The sequence below is a fragment of the Protopterus annectens genome, chromosome 2.part1 (assembly GCF_019279795.1).
Source record: "Protopterus annectens isolate FY-2018-M chromosome 2.part1, PAN1.0, whole genome shotgun sequence".
Lineage (NCBI taxonomy): Eukaryota > Metazoa > Chordata > Ceratodontiformes > Protopteridae > Protopterus > Protopterus annectens.
This window is the reverse complement of record NC_056729.1, coordinates 1,504,441,997-1,504,464,255: the sequence shown is the minus strand read 5'-3', so window position 1 is coordinate 1,504,464,255 and position 22,259 is coordinate 1,504,441,997. Positions and strand designations below refer to the sequence as shown.

Here is a 22,259-nt window from a genome sequence, read left to right as displayed (position 1 = left end):
TCATAGTTTCTTGCTGATACTGATCAGAGATGTCTTTCCTTCTTGGGATTTTACTCTTTTCTGTACTAGTTTCCTCCTTTTGTTGTATAGCTTGTTTATGGCAGGAGTCCACCAGACTGGTTTCCTTTTCTTGGAGGAGTGAGTCTTGGTTTTACTTGGGATAGCACAATCCATGCATTCCTGCAGATGCTCATAGAGTGTCTTTGTAAAGGTTTCAGCAGCTTGGACAGCATTGTCCTTTAACATGGGGGCTGTGAACCTTTCCACCTCAGTCTTAAGTAACGTGAAGTTTGCTTTTGAAAAGTTTTTCATGGTGGTTTCCTTGATTGGGGGTTGGGCGGAATGTGGATATCCAGAGTGATTAGTCTATGGTCTGATCTAACCAGTGAGGGGTTGACCTTTGGTGTAGAACACCAGTCGCCCATGTTGGTGATGACCAGGTCCAATATGTTGTTCCCTCTGGTGGGGGTGTTGACCAGTTGATCCAGGGTGTTCGAGTTTATAAATTCTAGGAAGCGTTGGACAAGGGAGTTAGTACTTGAGTAGTTCTCCCAGTTTATGTTTGGGTAATTGAAATCACCCAGTATTAGGGTGTTTCGTAGGATCTTCATATTTCCCAGTGTCTCCAGAAATGCAGAATGGGGGTCCTGGGCCATGGTAGGTGATCTGTAGCAAGCTACAATTTGGATTGCAGTTTTGCCCATTGTTAGTTGCACATGGATGATCGCTGATGCATTGTGCTGCACCACTAACCTGGAGGTGTGGAGGTGTGGGTATCCTTGATGAATATGGATACATCCCCGCCTTTTGTGTTTCGGTCCTGGTTCTGTGGCCGAAAGTTATGGTATGAATTATAGCCTAGTAGTGCTGGGGTGCTCTCAGGAGCCTTAAACCAGGTTTCTGTTACTGCACAGATGTCGATGTTCTCCATACTGAGGAGTGCCTCGAGTGTGTGCATTTTGAGGTTTAGACTTCTGGTGCTGAGTAGCATTACCCTCAGTTTTTGGTTACTTGTGATATTTATGGTGGTGGGTTTGTCTTTTGAGCTTTGCCTAAAAAAGGCACTATGGGGGCGGCAAGAGCCTTGGTCAGTATTCGAAAGCCTAAGGGTGACAGGTGCAAGCCATCTCTTGTGAAGCAACGTGGCTTGTCGAGCATGTCATTCCAGGCAGACAGATACTGGATCCTCTTTGAATGACACCAGAAACTTAGCCAATTGTTGAAATTGATAATTTTTTCTTTATACTGTGGCATCATTCTTGGTGAGGGCAGAATGCTACTCAGGTTCAGGGTCATACCGGCCTGGGTTACATGATCAGAGAGCACTTCCATGTCTCTTTTCATGTAGTCCAGGGAGGTACGTCTCAGGTCATTCACACCAACATGGACAATGACAGAGTTGTATTTGTACTTGTTCTGGAATGACCTGAGTGCTTGTGTTATGTGGCGGATCCTGGCACCCAACAGGCAGCTAACTCTAACCTTCTCCTTGTCCAGCCTAGTTAGTGGGACATCAGTGTGCCTGACTATAGAGTCGCCTATTACTAGTGTATTGGGTTTGTTATTTTGCGTTAAGGGCTGTTATTGCGTGGCACACTGATTATGTAAAGTATGTGTTTCATGGTTGGTGATGGGGTGTGGAGTTTGCTTGGATGTCTGCTCTGGAGTCTCTGTTGCTTTTGAAAATTTTTATTTAGGCCCTCCGAGTATGTTTTCATGTATTCATGTGTGTTATTTGCCAGTGTTGGTTTATTAGGTCTATGTGAGACTGGTGGTGTGTTGCAAGTATTACCCTTCTCCTCTTGACTGTCAGTTCCAGACTTGGGTTGAGAGAGCTTTGCCTCCAGTTTGGCTGTATAATTGCATCTCTCGCATATATTAGTGTTTGGTGGTAGGAGGAGCGGGTTGTCTGTGTACATAAGGCAGTTGTAACATTGCTTCAAAATGCCCAGATTCACCAGTTGGACTGGATAGCACACCAGAAACTGTCCTTTGGACATGTCTGAATAGGTAGAGTAAGCTGTTTTTCTGATTGGCTGGTGGAGACGAATAGAGAGCCTTGTCCTTCTGGAGAGTATAGGGGGGTCTAGTGCTAGGGTTAATTAGTGCTTGCTATGAGTTTTAAGCAAGTGCTTGACTGTGAAATGAATGGTTTGAGTGCTAAAGTTGAAGGTTTGTCTAGTTCCAAGGGAAAAAATTGGAAGAGTAGACTTCGTGGAGCTGAGAATAGTTTAATTCTAGCTAAACGGCGCTGCCTGGTGCACAAAACCTCACAAATGCGGTTTTTATAGCAGGGAAGTGAAAGAGATAGAAATTAGCCCAAAATGGCCGATAAACTACTAACTTCTGGGCTGAAACCACTCCTCCAGGGACAGATAGGCTGCTCAAAGCTCCACTCTCTCACAGGAGAAAAGAGAAACTTCCTTCTATCCAAGTAAGGTATGGGCAACACAGAAACTTGTAACACAGCCCTGGATTCAGCAATAACCTGAAAACTGGACTATACTAGTTCAGAAAGGCGTGAAAAGGTATATATTTTTTTTTTTTTTTTTTTTTTTTTTCAGAAAATAGAGCAGATACAATCAAAATTAGCCCAAAATGTTCAATAAACTACTAACTTCTGGGCTGAAACCATACCTCCAGGGACAGATAGGCTGCTCAAAGCTCCCCTCTCTCACAGGTGAATAGAGAAACTTCCTTTTATCCAAGTAAGGTATGGGCAACACAGAAACTTGTAACTCAGGCCTGGATTCAGCAATAACCTGATAACTGGACTATACTAGTTCAGAAAGGCGGGTAACAAGTATTTTTTTTTTCTTCAGAAAATAGAGTAGATACAATTAAAACAACACTTTAAATGCACAGAAAAGGCTATCGCACTTTAGTGTGTAGCATACAACAGTTAAACAGATTATTTAAACACAAAAATTACTTAATTCAAGTGCAGGCAGCAAATAAGTACAATATGTAGCAATAACAAACTTTTTAAATCACAGATTCGCTAAAAAAAAACTGGCGTTTTAGGTGGATGTTTATAAAACATACTGCATTACTTTATGCATAGCCCATATCAAGAGACTTATGGTCCCAGAAACTTAATAACAGCGATGAGATTTTCTGAAGTAATAGCATATACTATCATTCTTCTACAATAACACTGTCTGATGTTGCTCCTTCAGTTAAGATAACAAAAGAAACAAGGTCAGTCAACTTATCTCTCTCTCTCTCTCTCTCTATATATATATATATATATATTCCAAATAATTCTGCCTGTTTGTTATAGTAGATTTCTCTTACCACAACCCATTTGATTTCATACTGTACTTAATGAACACCCGCGGTAGTGGTGCTGCGGTAGCATTGTCGCCTCACAGCAAGACATTGTCGCATTCGATTCTCAATTAGAGCGTCTTCTGTGTGGAGGCATGCATGAATGGGCGTGCCTTCATTGAAGGTTGTGCGTCAGGGCTGGTAACTCGGCACGTAAAAATCCACTACCAAACATTAGCGGACCGGAGTTCCGCTGTGGCGACCCCTAACCGGGATAAGCCGAAAGACAGAACAACAACTTAATGAACACCCAAAAGAGATTAAAAGTGACCTTCACAAATGTCACACAAAAGGAATTTTTTAGTATTTTACATGAAGCAGACTAGGTTTCTCTTTAGTGCTACACACAGACACACACACACACACACACACACACACACACACACACACACACACACACACACACACACACACACACACACACACACTCTCAGAATCTTGCAAAACAACTATTTGTCCAAATGTTAAAAACACACACCAAGTTATGTCACAAAATGTCTAGTAGCCAGTATGTAATAAAACCTTATTGTATCACCGGGTGACAGCTTAAATAACCACCTAACGCAGTAAGGGTTATTTAACTCACTGCTGACCTAGCTGCCTGTGCATTACAGAACCTTGCCATATCACAAAGTGACAGGCTCATAAGTCCACCTGAGCCAGTAAGAAATTTTGTAACACACGTCAGGCCTGAATGCCCCTGTGTTAGGGAATCCTGCTGTATAACACAATGCCATATTCTGATGCAGCAATGGTTATTTAACCTCTGATAGGCCTGGCTGCTGAAATGTTAACATATGGTGATCATAAAACTGTGAGTGAGTGAATTAACAAGCTAACAGGCTGTAGTCAGTCACTTATTAACTCCCCAAGTGATGCAGGCATTCTACAGAAAGGCCTCACTGAGACCAATGACTGGTGTCAAAATCATGGCCTTAAGCTTAACGCCAAAAATGCGCCATCATCCCCTTTGGTAAAAACTCAGTTCCCACTCATTACCACATCAATGGGAGCCCACTGAACACTGAAGAAGCTATAAGAGATCTGGGGACACAGATTGACAGCAACCTCTCCTTCGACCACCACATTGCCACTGTGGTCAGAAAGTCTTTCTATGTGGCACATTTCATTGCCAAGGGTTTTGCATCCAGGAAGAAAGAGGTCATCACCTCTCTCTCGACTCTTCCTTCATTAGACCAATCATCGAGTATAATGCCCCATTTGGCATGCACCTCACTAGACATCTGCAACAGCTGGACAGGTCACAGAAGTACCTCACGAAGAGGGTCCTAGGTGTTAAACACATATCCTACATGGACAGACTCAAAAGACTCCAGCTATTCTCTGTCTCATATCGCCTACTTAGAGGCAATCTCTGCTTGACTTATAAAGCCATGTCTGACCCAACTCTGTTAGAAATGCTACATCTAAAGAAATCCCAATCCCTGCACACAACATGCTCTAGAGACCTCAGCCTCATTACCACAATCAACAGAACATGCTGGAGGGACAGGTTTCTCACCCAGAGACTGCCCATGCTCTGGAATAGACTTCCCATACATGTCAAGCAGAGCACCTCGCTGACCCTCTTCAAGAGAAATCTTGATGAGTGGCTGGGTAATAGAAAGTTCACCCTGGGGTCACTCCAGTGGGTCTACTTGATAGAGGCACTGTGAACTAACTTCGGCGGCATGATGCCAGGGCACTTCTATGGGTTAGGCTTGTAAAGGCTCCAGAGCCATAGCCTAGTACACACCTATGAACCTGTGAACCTGAATTGTAAAATAACACTTTCATCTGTTTGCAGGTGAGCATTCAGAAAATAGAAAAAGAATGCAGCAATAAATGGAAATGACAGATTCTTCCATTGATAAACATAAATAAGGAATTTGGGGCTACAGCTTTATTAAGACCTTGATGTTAAATCTATTCTAAAATAGTAGTTATGTGATAGAGGAATGATAAAGTTGTATTTGGATAGACACTACAGATAAAAAAAATAGAAGTTAGAGCTGAGGTAATCATCCTTTCATCTTCTTCAGCAAAATAGCAGATAGTGGAGGGGCTGTGCTTTATTAACAAACAGTTGCTTTATATCGGGTTTGTGCAAACATACTGATATTTCCTATAATTGTGGTTTTTCATATTGTTCATTAACAAACTCATACATACGTACTGCATGATTTGATGAAAATCTGAACTTATTGTGTGCAACAAGGTTTTGTCAGAATCTTGTGCTATGGATTCAGTCCATGGTGATGTCATTTCAAAGGACAGAAGATCAAATTCAAATGGTCAAGGGACAAGCATTGCATTGGAAATGCAAAGTAGATGCAACTCAAACTCTAAATGTGTCTTGGACCATCAAAATGAAAACAAAATAAATAAAACAAATGCTAAATCTGACCTTAATCTTGATGGTAAGCAAAAACTCAAAATCCAGTGCTAACCCAAAACATGATCCCAATTTTTATTGGCAGTGTAACATAAGGGATTAACATTGTGAGTTTGCCTGTCCAGACACTTGCAGCAACTCTAACACACACACAGACACCTTATTAAAAGGATACAAGGCTTTAATAATATGTCCTACATGGACCAACTCAAAGCTCTGTCACTATATTCAGTATCCTACAGACTGCTAAGAGTTGACCTGTGTCTGGCATACAAGACATTACTGATGGATTTACTACACATCAGCAAGTCAAATGGCATCAGAAATACTGAGCTTAGGGATCTAAACTTCTTTTGCAACATCAACTGAATAGTTTGGAGGGACAGGCATGCAGGTATATCTCACTGAGGATACCGCTGCTGTGGAGCAGACTCTCTATTATAGGATCATAGGAGGTTACTTGGCTAATGGCCCTGGGGCCCTTACAAGCCTAGCCAAGAGTTTATCGCCAAAAAAGAAACCTTAGTAGCACCTGTCACCCCTGTCAATGATGGATAAATGTGGAATCCCTGAGACAAAGTTGTGGTTTCCCATCCACTCATCAAGGTTGTGCTTGAAGAGGGTCAGCGAGGTACTCTGTTTGACATGTATGGAAAGTCAATTCCAGAGACGGGGCAGCTTCTGGGAGACAAACCTGTCTCGCCAGCAGGTTTTGTTGATGTTGCATATTAGATTTAGGCCTATCGAGTGGGTAATGCACAAGGAGTTAGACTTATGGATATGAAGCATCTCTAGTAGGGCACAGTCCGATATTGCCTTGAAGGCGAGATACAGATCACCTCTGAGCAACCTGTATGATATCGAGTAGAGTTAAAGTGACTTAAGCCTGTCTGCACAGGACAGGTGTTGGAGGCCATGTATTCTCTTTGTGAGGTATTTCTGTGGCCTTTCCAGTTGGTGCAGGTATTTGGAGAGGTACATACCAAACGGGATGTTATACTCAATTATAGGTCTAATAAGGGAGGAGTACAGAGAGGTAATAACCTCTTTTTTTCTGAATGCAGTCCATTTACTTATGAAATGAACCAAGTAAAAGGCTTTTCTGACCACAGCCGCCACATGATGGTCGAATGTGAGATTGCTGTCAACCTCAGTAACCAGGTCTCTCACCAAAGGTTGTGTGCTTAGGGGGTTGCCGTTGATGTGGTAATCAGCAGGGGCTGTGGTTTTGCTGAATGGTATGATAATACATTTATTTGCATTTAGCTTAAGGTCATGACTTTGGTACCAGTTATTTGTAGGTGTGAGACCCTCTTGCAGTATGTTAATATTATTTGGGGGGTCATGACAGCACCCAGCTTACAGTCATCTACAAACCTGGTCAGCCATAGGCCCTTTGTCTTTGCCTGGACCTCTGAGAAGAAGATTCCAAACAGTAGGGGTCCCAGGACAGATCTCTTGGGCACACCGCTACTGCCTGGTCTGCTGTCGGAAGTGGTGGCACCTATTTTGAACTTGTGGGTCCTATCTGTGAGCCAGTTGGCCACTCATTTGACTAGATAGGGATTAACACCAAGTTGTGTTAGCTATTCAATGATGACTGAGTGGGGGATTGTATCAAAGGCCTTGGGCAGGTCAAGGTAAGCTGTATGTACTGACTTTCCCTCATCCAGGGCCTTAGTGGCAGTCTCAAAGAAGTCAACTTGGTTCAATAGGCAAGATCTGCCCTTGACGAATACGAATTGGGTGAGGTTGAGTGCTTGGAGATTGCCTATGTCTTTGTTTATGACAGCCATAATAATATGCTCCATGGCTTTACAGATCAGACTTGTCAGGCTAATGGGGCAATAGTTTCCTTGGTCAGTAGTGGCACCACCTTTGTGCAAGATGATGACAATGGCGGTTCTCCACTCTGCTTGAATGGAGCCTGTAATTAGGCTGTGGTTGAATAGGGTGCTCAATGGCGAATCTAGTTCTTGCTGGAGATGGTGAAGAATACCTCCTGGGATACTATCAAGTGTTCTATGCCTTGGATAGGGCCTTTAACACTTGATCTTACAGAGAAGTGAGGTGTGGGACAAGTATAGGGGATGTCGACTGGACCTTTGGGAGGCAATAAGGAGGTGAGGTTTGCACTGAACCTATCAGCTAGCAGGTTGGCTAAGTCAGCAGGAGCAGTGTAAATGGTACCATTAAGTACTAGTTTGGAACAAACTTGGGCTTTGCCATGGAGGTTCTTAATGTAATTGAAGAAGGACTTATAGTTTCCCTTTGTTTTGGAGGCTAGTTTCAACTCATAATTGGCTTTGGAGGTTTTCACTAGTGATCTAATTTGCTTGTTGAGGTGGAAGAAAGAGTTTTTTCTATTTGGAATTTGCTCCTTTTTACCCTTGGACAACAATTTCTTCCTTTTGTTGTAAAGCCTGTTGATAAAGGATGTTCACCAGACAGGTTTGTGTTTCCTTGAGGAGCATGTTTTACTTCTGTTGGGTATAGCTGAGTCCATGCAGTTGTACAGGTGCTTGCATACTTCACTGGTGTACTGTTCAGCATAAATGTCTGCATCATCTCACGGGGGCAGTGGTGTGAAGCTGCTGATACCCTTCCTTAGGAGGCTGTAGTCAGCTTTTGAGAAGTCTATTAGCTTGGTTATGACTGGGGAGGGGTTGGGTGGGATAGAAACTTCAAATGAAACAGACCGATGATCTGATCTCACCAGGGAAGAACATACTATGGGAGTAGTGCAGCAGTCACCCATGTTGGTGAGAACCAAGTCCAGTATGTTATCTTCCCTTGTGGGGGATGAGACCAGCTGCTCTAGTGTGTTAGAACTGATGAAGTCAATGAATTGTTGGGTGAGTGCATTAGTGCAGGAATAGTTCACCCAGTCTATGGTGGGGTAGTTGAAGTCACCAAGGATCAGGGTGTTAGGGGGTACCTTGATGGAGTCAAGTAGGTCCAGGTAGGATGAGTGGGTGTCCTGAGACATGGAGGGGGTCTATAGCTGGCTATAACTTGGATGGGTGTCTATTTAACTGTTAGTTCCACATGTCCATGTAAAACAAAGCTAATCAGTGTCCATATTCAAGCGCAACTTGGTTCTATGGATGAGAAACAGAAAATTTACTACAGGACTGCCCCTGTACTATTAATGGACAGAGGCAGCTCTTAAATGATTTATTCCATGTAAGGCTTCCCTCAAAATATGTATGATATGATCCCACTTACTTTCAGTAGGGGTAATAAATAATTATCGACCATAGGATGGGTAAGGCCACTTTAACACCAAATGGGAAAGGTTAATTAAAGCACCAAAAGGGAAACTGGCTATGCTTAAAATGGCCCTCAATGATAACAAGCCTAGTACTTACCTATGAACTTATGAGTTGTTAATGATGTTTATCTTGTACTCCTTGATTTGAATGCTTCAATCTCCATTTGCCTAATGTGTAACTCAGAGTAAGTCATACAACAAGAGAGTGTGCTTGAATCATTTTTTAAAAGAACATATGCATAATGCTTAGTGGTTTATCCAAACGGCAAATGGACTCACAAAAACTGCTTTATTACTAGTGTCATTCCAAATGAATATACATGCTTAAAATTAAATTCTGTACTTATAGTGTTATCAGGAGTGATGAAAAAAAAGTCATAAGCTTATTTCAGGTGATCCCTGGTGAAAAGTACAGGTCAGAGTTTGAATTCTCTGTCTCCACTATTTGTAATGTGAATTTATGCCAAAGTTAGTTTTATTTCAAAGTCACAAATTGAAAAGTTGACGGATTACATTTTCAATATCAGCAGATACTCTTCTGTGCTGTCAAAACAAAACAAAATATAGTTAGTGTACTCTTAATGGGAATATCTATAATATTCATATTACTGGTTATCATCCGACATCTATTCATAGGAGAATTAAAACTTAAGTACAAGGTAAACCATCAGAAACAGTGAGAATGCATTTTGCAGGATGTAGTAAGTGAATAATAAATATTAAAGTGATTACATTACCAAGAACAGATATTTAGTATTGAATCCATTAAACAACTAGAAATTATACAAAGATCATTCAAAAGAAGAATAATAGGAGTTTGACATGTCATACAAAAACCTGCCTGGTGAAGCTCCAAAGATTAGTAAGGAGGATTTACTATTGCTGTTTGTTAAGTATTATAAAGAAAAACTCTTAGCATTAGCTGTGCTTATATTTAAGTCCCAGTTTGATTCATGGTGTGGTTCAAAAGTATATAAACCTTGTTATTGGTTGCAAACAATATGATGACCTCTTCAGAGGTTTTGAGTTTGTTGTTACTAATACATTATAGCATTGTAATAATTATATTCATTAATGCTCTAGCAAATCTCTGATTTTTTTTATCTTGTTTTAAGGTATGTCCTACCAATACTGGAGGCAAAAACATTGCAAATGTTTTGCTTCACCATTTATGAATTATTGGATAATTAACTATTTACCAAAACTACATATAACTATCTGCCTCTTTTTTATGCTTTGGAGACAAACTTGAAATGAAAAGTTATAAGATGCGCTCACCATGACATATCATTGCTAAGGATGCATGAAGACCATCAAGTTAAAGACAGAAGCAGTTCATGTAGAAGGCCTGCTGATTTGATTAAATTGTATTGAAAGGCCATGAAGGTAGCTACTTTGGCAATCTCTGAAGTGAAGACCTGGGTGTTGCAGGAGTTTATAGAGACCATTGAAAATGACATTTGAATGATCCCAGAGGACCTGGTAAACCATTTAGTGACTTATAAGGGGTTGGTAGGAATTTTCACAGGCTGTCTTCAGCAAGAGTGAAGCAACACTGGGCTCAACCTGGGACATTGTTGCAAGGTAGAAATAGCACTATGACTGAGCCCTAAAGCTGGTAGATATGCACTCATCTGTGTAAGTAGTGCCAAAACCATTTGGTGGGATCCATTTCCTTCTGTAAATGAGGTTATTGCAGCAGTTAAACAAGTTGATCTTTTGTGGCAATTCTGTGATAATGTATGAGACCCAGCCAGTAATACAGAAGGTGCTGGGCACTGTTGAGATGGTATGATTAGCATACCTATTCATAGTTTCACGGCAGATGGGAGAGTCCCTCTGGAGTGGCAATCTGGTGTAACAGTCTGCGTTTCTAAAAAGGTACAGGGAAATGTACTAGAATTGTGTTTTCAGAATGCCTGGGAAAATCTCTGCTGAGATGCTGAAAAGGAAATTTTGTCTTATAGCCCTATGACTGAGGAGGAGCACTATAGATTTATTTCTGGTTAGGACATAGTGGACTATCTCTTTGTTCTTGCATACATTTTGGAGGGCTCATAAGAGTATACCAATACTAACTAACTAAATGTTTTTGTGGACTTGGAAAAGGAATATGATTCAATACCCTGGAATGTCTTCCCCAGTACGGGTTACCAAGGATTTCTGTTGTGTGTTGCTCAGTCCCTGTATTTAAAAGGCAGGTTGCACTAAACCACATTTAGGGTGGTACTCTGATTTTGATGAACAGGATACTAAGACACAACTGAGGATTAGAGAGTATTCCACATCTGGGGAAATGGGGCTATGTTTTTCTTGTTTGCAGATGATTCTGTCTTTCAGTGTCAAGTGACTATGATCTCCAGCATGTACTGGAATGATTCCCTGATAATTATGAAGTCACTGAGATGAAAACAAGTATTTTCGCTTCAGAGGTCATAGTTCATTCCTGCAGATGAAATGCAGATGAAATGGGAGTAGCTTCCACAGGTGAGAGAGTTTATCTCAGGATGTTGTTCATGAATGAAGGTAAAGAAGATCAAGAGAATCTCCAGCTGATGCTGCAAATAACTGTCTGCAGAGACTGCACTTGAGTCTTGAGGAGGAAGCAGAAGTCATTAAGTAAATGAAGCTGTCAGTTTGCCATTAGTCTATCTTCCCTTCCTCATTTACGGTTATAACCTCATGGAAGAATTAGCATGAATGAGATCACAAGCACAGGCCAGCAGTGTGGAAAGAATTTGGAGCAGTACTCACTGCTGTCCAGGTAGAGAGGAGACAAGTGAGATAGTCTTCATCAGGTATTTCCCATTAGGAGAAGGCCTACAGTGATATCGAGGATACACTGAAGTTATAATGTCTTTGCCTGGGAATGCCTGGGGATACCACAAAAAGAGTTGGAGACTTTTGCTGTGATTAAGAAACACTGGTCTTCCTCCCTTAGTTATCTACCACTGTGGCACTCAACAGAAAATGATAGATAGACAGACGGATGGATGAATGGATGGATGGATAGGTTGGTGGATGGCTTTTTCTTGTGGAGTATCCAAATAGTGCAATAGGAAATGGTATACACTGTCGGGATCTTCAGCAGTGTTAAGTGACTCAGTCCCTGGCACTACTACCCTATTGATCTTTCTATTACCTCACTGTTGTGAACTAGGTACTACCTTTAGATACTTCTCAGTTTTTCCCCACCCTTATCTTTCCTGTCTCAGGCTATCTGAAAAATAGCTTTTCCCCTCAGTTTCAGGGATGTAACATAGGTCTAATGTAATCATAGTTCCTTTCACTGGCAAGATTTCTCAATGAAATGCAAGGTCACACATATGAGTAAGCAGAATCTAAAGGAATCTATTACATGAATGAAGCTGTTCTGGAAAAGACACCCAGTCCACATAAAACAAAGCTCATCTCTTTCCATATTCAAGTGCTTTTCCCCTCATTTTCCGGGAAGTAACATAGGTCTGACATAATCATAGTTCCTTTCACTGGCAATATTTCTCAATGAAATGCAAGGTCACACATATGAGTAAGCACAATCTAAAGGGATCTATTACATGAATGAAGCTGCTCTGGAATAGACTCCCAGTCCACATAAAACAAAGCTCATCTCTGTCCATATTCAAGTGCAACTTGTATCTATAGATAGGAAATATAGAATTTGCCCCAGGACTACCCCCTGTACTACTAATAGACAGAAGCAGCTCCTTAATGCTTTATTCCATGCATGGGTCCCCTCAAATTATCTATGGTATGATCCCAATTATTCTCACCAGGAGTGATCAACCATGGAATCATAGATAAACTTACAAAGCTGGGCATAAATCCCTACGTCACTTGATGGGTTGCCAACTGGCTTACTGACAGAACCCAGACTGTAAAAGTAGCCAACTCCAAATCCAGCTCCAGACAAGTGACAAGTGGAGTACCTCAGGGTTCAGTCCTGGGACCGCTCTTGTTTGGCATCTACTTCTCTGAAGTACAGGCCAACACTAAGGGACTCTGGCTAACAAAGTTTGCAGATGACTGCAAACTGGGAGCCATTATTGAATCCCCAAATTATGTGGATATTCTACAAAAGGGCCTTACAGAAACAGATGCTTGGTGCCAGAGCCATGGGCTCACGTTTAATGCCAAGAAATGTATAGTTATCCCCTTTGGGAAAAACCATGTACCCATGAATTACCACATAGGTGGCAGTACACTAAACACTGAAAGTGTGATGAGAGACTTAGGGACACAGGTGGACAGTGGTCTCACCTTCGATAACCACATCGCCACAACAGTCAGGAAATCCTTCTATGTGACACACCTCATCACTAAGGGTTTTTCATCCAGGAAAAAGGAGGTCATTGTCCCACTGTACTCATCCCTCATTAGACCCATTATAGAATATAACACCCCATTTGGTATGTACCTCACAAGACATCTGCAACATCTGGAAAGGCCACAGAAATACCTCACTAAAAGAATCACAGGCCTAAAGTAGATGCCATATGCTGGCCAGCTAAAAAAACTCCAGCTATACTCTGTGGCATATCGTCTACTCAGAGGCAATCTCTGCTTAACATACAAGGCCATGTCAAACCCTGAGCTGTTGGACATGCTCCACTTAAAGAAATCCCAATCCCTCAGTGCCACACGCTCCAGGGATCTAAACCTTATCGTCACAATGAACAAAACATGCTGGAGGGTAGGTTCCTGACCCAGAGACTCCCCATACTCTGGAACAGACTGCCCATACATGTCAAGCAGAGCACCTCCTTGGCCCTCTTCAAAAGAAACTTTGATGATTGGATGGGAGATAGGAAATTCACCCCGGGGATCATGTCAGTCGCCCTGCTAGACAGGGGTCCAGGGAAGTAAATACCGTGGGAAGAAATATCCAGGGAATTGTTATGGCTAGGCTTGTAGAGGCCCTAGGGCCGATAGCCTAGTACCAACCTATGAACCTATGGGATGGCAAGGTCAACCTAAAACCAAATTGAATAGGTTAATTCAAGCAGCAAAAGGGAAAATGGCTAAACTTAAAATAGCCCACAAGGGCTACTAGCCTAGTAATTACTTATAGACCTATAAATAACAACGTCTTGACTCAGGACCTTGGAATGCATTTAGGCTGCTTTATATTTTTAAGGTGCTAATATTAAGGTTAGATCACTGAAGACCTGTAATACTACTGATGACTGCTCAGAAGAAGAAGTCCTTTGCCCACGTACAAGTCAGTGATCCAGCCATTCCTTCAACTTGAATCTGTTAGCTGAACTGTCAACATTAAAATAACATTCAGCTGAGGTAAACAATGGGATGACAAAAAATGTCATTATTAGGATACAGAGGGGACTTTTTCAAATCTATATACCTTGATATGTGGAAGGACAAAAGGAGATGTACTGGAACATAGAACTAGTGAATAAATATGGTAGTACTTAGGTGAAAGAATTGCTGTGATGTGGAAATGTTTAGAAAACATTAGAAAGGAAGTTTAAGAACATTACAAGATCATATTTTAATAAGACTATACAAATGAAACGCAGTGAATAGGTTTTATTAAAAATCAAATGAAAGAAATATGGAAAATGGCATAAGAAATACAGTAAGTTGAGAACAGAGTAGAAAATTATGGCAAAGGAAAGAGAAATAGAAAATGAAAACAGTGAAAAGATAAGAGAAAGCAGCGAAGGAGCAAACTACTGAGTATCATGCAGAGGCAGAGTACTTGAAGGAGCGGAGTTATGGGCAGTACACATACATGTATCTATTTACAATATATACAGTGGCTTTCCCTCTGGTTCACTTAAATGTTTAACAGAGAAACAGGTCTTGTATCAACATTCATTTTCTGAACTATAGGAAATATTAAACTCTAATGTCTGGTATTATTGGCTGACTTTAATCTTTAGTGATTTACCAGGAAAATCAAAATATTTTATAAAGGGCAGGGTGAAATTTTGAGGCAAGATCAGGGAAAATTGACTGGTATGGTAGTATTTATTTATTTATTTATTTATTTATTTATACAGTTTGTTAACTGAGATAGTGCACTGATCCTACTGGACCAGTTTCAGCCTCACCCCAGAATACAAACATTTATCAAGTGGAAAAAATAAAAATAATGTATACAACAAAAGAGCACCTAAAACAAAGGAATAGCTAATATACAATAGTACAAATTATTTAAGAAGATGGTTAACAAAAACCACTATGTACAATATTTATGTTACTTAGAGTAATGACATAATAGGAGTTAGAGAATGTTTGTGCAGTTCTAGAGACCTTCTCTTTGCAACAACTGAGGAACTTCAGATAGGGAACCAAAAAGAGTATAAAATGCACATCACAAGCTATATAAGGAAATTCCAGAGGTCTTTAGCATGCCAGATATCAAGCCCTAACCTCCCTTTTGTGATTGCATCCTCTCTTTTCCCTGCTTAGCAAAGAGTGAGATAATCATGGAGAGAGGACACTATCATTTAGGAAGTCATTTAGGAATTTTCTCATTATAGTTTTAATTGCTCCCCTAGCAGTTGTCATACATGAGTGCATATGTGTGGATCTGCCTTGCCTAAATTCAATTATGTGGCCACTGCTACACACATGCCATAACTCTCAACGTCTTTGCTCAACAATTCTGGACAAAGCCAAATATACTAGAGGATAAAGACCCCAAAGCAGGGACGATTTTAAATATTATTATAATTCATGCAAAAGGTTAACTGAAAAACAAATGTTGCATTAACTTGAGTTATCTGTATAATAAGAAGCATGAAAATGTAATACCTGCCATTACTGAGAGACTGTAATCCTTAGCAGTTTACCAGAAAGTGAACTATTTTATGCATGACAAGGCAAAATATGATGCAAAATCAGAGACAGTTGAGAGGTACAATGCATGCACACACTGAATGTATTGTTACGAACAGGGCCTGGCCATAGCCAAGCAATCATCTAGAGTCCATATTTTGTATTCCATACACCACTCTCTCCTGTAAGTGTTGACATTGCAGTAAGCCAGACCACATCCCTATCTCCAGGATGGGTGAGCTGCCATCAGTAACTCACCTTTACCTTCTCGGAAATTCTACAAACAATTGAGGCACTAGTTGATCCCAGTCAGTATAAGAAGTAGTCAGATATTTATTAGTCTTCTGTTTAGATCTGTTTAAGATGTAAACAGAACTAGAGACTAGGGTGGGGCAAAGGGGGCAGCTGTCCTGGATGCAGAGTGTTGGGGGGTCATGATTGGCAAATCCCAACTGGTGTTCAGTGCATACCGGCATTAAGAACTAAATGATGCTATTGCATTTGTGGTCAAAACTTAACCACTATAGTGCTTAATGTGTAACATAAACTGGAGTTGGTACATGCTACAAATGTAGAAAGCAATTTGCTACCATTTTTTCCTACTCATCTTAAAGTTGAGGGTGGTGCCAGACTGGGGGATGGCACAGGGCACAAAAATAGCTAGCAACACCCAGTGCTAGATCATGGTCAGTTGGGGCCCCTAGGCAGGGTAACTTAATGGGCCCCTCTCCAAGCCATATCAATATCCCAGTACTTGTGTGCCTCTCCCCATTTACCATAAAACACTATTCATACCTGTCAATATGTAAACTACAATCTTCTTTAATTTTACAATGATCAGAGCTGGTCTACAAAATAGGTTAAACTAGGCATGCAGTTTAGGAGTCCATTGAGGAGACTAGCCCTACTTCCAATTGCCCCAAAGCACTGTCTGGTTAAATGATTTGCTCAAGGTCACACACTAGACAAATGAAGGTAGAAGGATTCAAATTCTACACCCTTGGCATTGGAAGCAGCTCATCAATAAGTCAGAGCTTCAGTTCTTGGCCATCAGAAAGAGATAAAAGATATACATATCTTAGAACAGGTTAACATCAGCATGCTTTTTCTGAACAACAGCAATGAAACACTAATATCTGTCATTCCTGACTGGCTGTGATTCCACATGCAACTGCCTAGCACCTGTCTGACATATTCTAACACTTTTCCCCTACCCACTATCCAACCTCTTCTTTAAAACTCTCACAAATGCACTATATAGTATCACATGTTACTTACCAACTCACCACCGTCTATTCTTCACTGTTCCATCTATACCCACTAACTCTCCCTTAGACTAAGTTGAAAAGCTTTCTCTTAAAATGTCAATGAACCTCATATGAACTTGTCTATATTCTCCACATTTGACAAACTGACTAGTATTTTTAGTTTTTCCTTTCTTCTCTTACTTTCATTACATATTCAAGATAATCTAGCTAGTATTGTTTTAGTTTTTCCTTTCTTGTCTTATCTTCACTACATCTTCAAGATTACCTCTGCTTAATATACTGTATGAACAACAATCATATGTTACTACCTGCTATACTTTTAATTGTATGTCTAAACCACTATGTTTATGTAAATATCTTATGCAATCATATGTTATTATTTGCTATATTTTTATGTCTAAGCAACGATGCTTATGTAAATATCTTATGTATAGTATGTTAGCAATTGTTCTGGAGCTTTTCTCCTTGGGCCTCTGCTGAAAACGGACAGCTCTGTGTAGTTGGACCTCCCCGGTAAACAAATGTAAAATCAAATCAAATCAATAAATCAATAAATAAATAAATAAACAAACAAATAAGTATATCAGAAAATGAAGTAGTCAATAAACGTACAGCAGTCCCTGCAGATGATTATGGTTTCACACTTTTCCTGAGCTGCTTCCTATAGTTAGCAGGTACAGGGTTTGATGCTTTCTTTCCTCCACTTGCTTACTGTGGGACTCTGAGCAAATCACTTAACCAGACAGTACTCCTGGGTGGTCCCTGAGATGTGTGTGTATATATATATATATATATATATATATATATATATGTATATGTATATATATATATATATATATATATATATATATATATATATATATTGAACAGTAATTATGAAATTTTAATGCATTATAGGTTTTATAACAGTAACACTCCATGTTTCCTCTTAGACAAATAGACGTTATCTCGCCTTTATTCTCACTGATGGGTTCGGAGCCGATCCTCAGCTCCGTTACGGCCGATAGCAAGCTCAAGGTTTGCCAGTAGCTCGAGACCAGCCCCTTATCCCACAATGCACTGCTGGAATTACCTCAGATCTAGTTTGCCACGGTAAGAGAGATCTCGGTGATCCAGCTAGCTCGGACCATTTTAGAAACAAATCAACAGCAAGTCTTTAAAAAGTTCTTTTTTTTTTGTTAGATATATATTTAGTGTGTGTTAGTTCTATTATATTTAGATAGTTTAGATAGTTTAGATAGTTTAAATAGTTTAAGAATTAGAGCCTTGTTGGCTTCGTAGTTTGTGTGGGCCTTTAGCCCCCTTTTCCTACTATTAATCCCTTTAGTAGTTAGGCTTTTGCTCCGAACCCATCAGTGAGAATAAACGGCGAGATTTAACAACTTCATATTAATATGTTGCTCTTTCTATAATTACAGGACTGAGCCTACACATATACACACATGTGCACGCACACACACACACACACACACACACACACACACACACACACACACACACACACACACACACGCACGCGCACACACACACACACACACACACACACACACACACACACACACACACACTCACACACTCACTATAAACAAAGACGTACCACCTCACTTCTCAGAAAATGGCTTGCCTCATGTTAAAAGTTTGGCTGTAATGAGCTCCACCCATGCAGTAGGCATAATGAGATCCATAGTAACAGATCTGAATGCACCCACTGTTTCTGACATGCAGGAAGTCTCATTTTATTAGCTCAAATGAGACAGATTATAAGCTTCTCACACATTAAGGCAGAGCAGCTAAAGGGTAATTGGGTTGGAAATGTAGATGGGAGTGGGGCAGTTTTCTTCCTTTCTTTTTTTCAGTAGTGTTTATGGGGCCTCTCAGCCAATACCAGGCCCTAGGAAGCTACCAAAGTTGCCTTCTGCTGGATTCAGACCTGACAACACTTCTGAACAAAACAAAAAAGGCAAGTACCAAATTAAAAAACATGAAAATATTTTAATAACCTTAGTTTAAACACAAGAACAGAAACATTACAGGTAGCCCCTTCTTTACTTCATGAGCAGCATTAAACAGTGTACGTTTAACAATTTAAAAATTAAGCACAATGGTTCAACAATATGATGCCAAGATCACCTTCAAAAAACTCATTGACAGTACTGTATAAAAGCATAGAAGGCACTATAACTTAACATCATATTCACTACGGGTTAAGATTGAAATAAAAGCGACTTAGGGGATAACTGAAAACTGCTGTGCTGAGACTGGTGTATTTTAAATAGTAAAACTTTTTATACAGAGCATTTTTTCAATGCTGCTTACAATCTGAAGAACAGGCAACCCAAAGAGTTTTTTGTGCTTGTGCGAGTTATTAAAGTATTTTAATATTTTTCAGTTTGGTACTTCATTTGGTTTATATCTATATATATATATATATATATATATATATATATATATATATATATATATATATATATATATATATATATATATATATATATATATATATATATATATATATATATATAGGTTCATAGGTAGGTACTAGGCTATTGGCCCTAGGGCCTATATACGCCTAGCCAAACGGTACCCTGGCTTTTGCCACCCAAGAAAATTATTTTCCTGTGCCCCTGTCAAGTAGTGCCACAAAAATGATCCCCGGGGTGAATTTCCTATCTCCCATCCAATCATCAAGATTTTTCTTGAAGAGTGCTAATGAGGAGCTTTGTTTGATATAGATAGGTAGTTTGTTCCAGAGTATGGGAAGTCTCTGGGACAGGAATCTATCCCTCCAGCATGTTCTGTTTATTGTGGTGACAATGTTTAGGTCCCTAGAGAGTGTAGCTCAGAGGGATTGGGATTTCTTTACGTGGATCATGTCCAACAGCTCTGGGTTTGACATAGCTTTGTTTGTTAGGCAGAGATCACCTCTGAGTAGGCAATATGCGCCACAGTAAAACTGGATTTTTTTGAGACGGTCTGCGTATGGCATCTGTTTGAGGATGGTAATCCTCTTTGTGAGGTACTTCTGTGGCCTTTCCAGTTGTTGTAGATGTCTTATGAGGTACATACCAAAAGGGACATTGTACTCTATAATGGGTCTAATGAGTGATGAGTAGAGGGGAACAATGACCTCTTTTTTCCTGGATGAGAAACCTTTTGTGATGAGGTATGCCACGTAGAAGGATTTCCTGACTACTGTGGCGATGTGATTATCAAAAGTGAGACTACTGTCCACCTGTGTTCCAAGGTCTCTCATCACACTTTCAGTGTTAAGAAGACTACCGCCTATGTGGTAGTTCATGGGTACAGAGTTTTTACCAAAAGGGATTACAATGCACTTTTTGGCATTGAGCTTAAGGCAATGGCTTTGACACCAGGCATCTGTCTCAGTGAGGCCCTTTTGTAGGATGTCCACATTGTTTAGAGTTTGGTTATGGTTCCTAGTTTGCAGTCATCTGTGAACTTTGTTAGCCAAAGACCTTCTGTGTTAGCCTGTACTTCAGAGAAGTAGATATTAAACAGGAGAGGACCTAGGACTGAACCCTGTGGTACTCCACTTGTCACTGGTCTGAAGTTGGATTTAGAGTCTGCTACTTTCACAGTGTGGGTTCTGTCAGTGAGCCAGTTTGCAACCCATCTTGTGACATAGGGATTTATACATAGTTTAGTGAGTTTATCTATAATTCCAGAGTGGGGGACGGTGTCGAAAGCCTTGGCGAGAACTAGATAGACTGTGTGAGCCACCTTACCCTCATCTACGACTTTGGTGACCGCTTCAAAGATGTCTATCAGGTTTAGGAGACATGATCTGCCTTTTACAAACCCGAACTGGGTAGGGTCCAGAGTTTGGAGATTACCAATGTCTTTGTTTATAAGTTCCATGGTGATACGTTCCATAGCCTTGCAGACCAGGCTTGTCAGGCTAATGGGGCGGTAGTTTCCATGGTCCGTGGTGGCTCCCCCTTTGTGGAGTGGGATAACCATTGCTGTGCACCTTTCAGTGGACACAAAGCCTGAGGTGAGGCTATGATTGAGCATGGTACTTAGGTGGGGTACCAGTTTGTTCTGTAGTTCATGTAGACTGCAGCTTGGGATGTTGTCAGGTCCCATGGATGCTATGTTCTTGGCTTTGGAGAGTGTGTTTTTTACCTTTGCATCTGTGATTACAGGAACTTTGCATTCTTCCGGTATAGAGATGGGCCTTTTAGGGGATGAGAGAGGGGTAAAGTTAGCACTGAACCTATCTGCCAGGATGCTGGCAATATCAGTTGGTTCTGTATATTTAGTGCCATTGTGCTGTAACTCAGAGCAGATCTGAGGGTTGCCTTTGAGATTCTTGACATACCTATAGAATGCTTTGTGGTTGTCTTTAGAATCAGTGGTGATTTTGTTTTCGTAACTAGCTATATATATGGGTCTACTTTGTTTCGTTGAATCTCATTTCACTGAATTTCATTTCACCCCGACCACATCGGTGAAAACACAAATTACTGAAAACTCATTTCACTGAATCTCATTTCACTTAACTGAACTTAGTATATCTAGCACTGTGTAGAGTACTGTACGGCAAGTAAAAGGTATATACCCTTTCCCCCACTACAGTGCGATCCTGGAGTTAATATATATATATATAGTTGGGGGTGTGGGGCACAGTCCCCCAACTTGTTTGTTTTATATTGTATTTTACTAAAAATGACAAAACAATACATTTTAAGCAACAGACATGCATAGTTGCAACACCAATGACTAACTCCAAAAGACAATATGTACTCAAACTAAATGGGGGAATGCGTTCCACACCCCCCAATGAACTTTATATACTAGCTCCAGGATTGCACTACAGTGGGGAAAAGGGCATATACCTTTTACTTGCCCTACAGTACTCTACACAATGCCATATATACTAACTGCAGTTCAGTGAAATGAGATTCAGTGAAATGAGTTTTCAGTAATGTGAGTTTTCAGTGAAGTGGTCGAGGTGAAATGTAATTCAGTGAAATGAGATTCAATGAAACAGAGTAGACCTATATATGTATATATATATATATATATATATATATATATATATATACACACACACACACACATATATATATACACACACACACACACACACACACACACACACACACACACACACACACACACACACACACGCAAGAAATATGTATTAGAGTTCTGGCAAGTTACA

General features: G+C 40.3%; 1 protein-coding gene across 1 annotated transcript in view; it reads right to left on the bottom strand.

Annotated features, from left to right (window-relative positions):
- Positions 1–9,297: 9,297 nt before the first annotated feature.
- Positions 9,298–22,259, bottom strand: part of LOC122794984 — a 91,173-nt gene continuing 78,211 nt past the window's right edge. Inside the window, exon 6 of the mRNA XM_044063574.1 lies at positions 9,298–9,542. Coding sequence (XP_043919509.1) covers positions 9,486–9,542 — 57 coding nt within the window. The 3' untranslated portion in view covers positions 9,298–9,485. The remainder of the gene's footprint in view (positions 9,543–22,259) is intronic.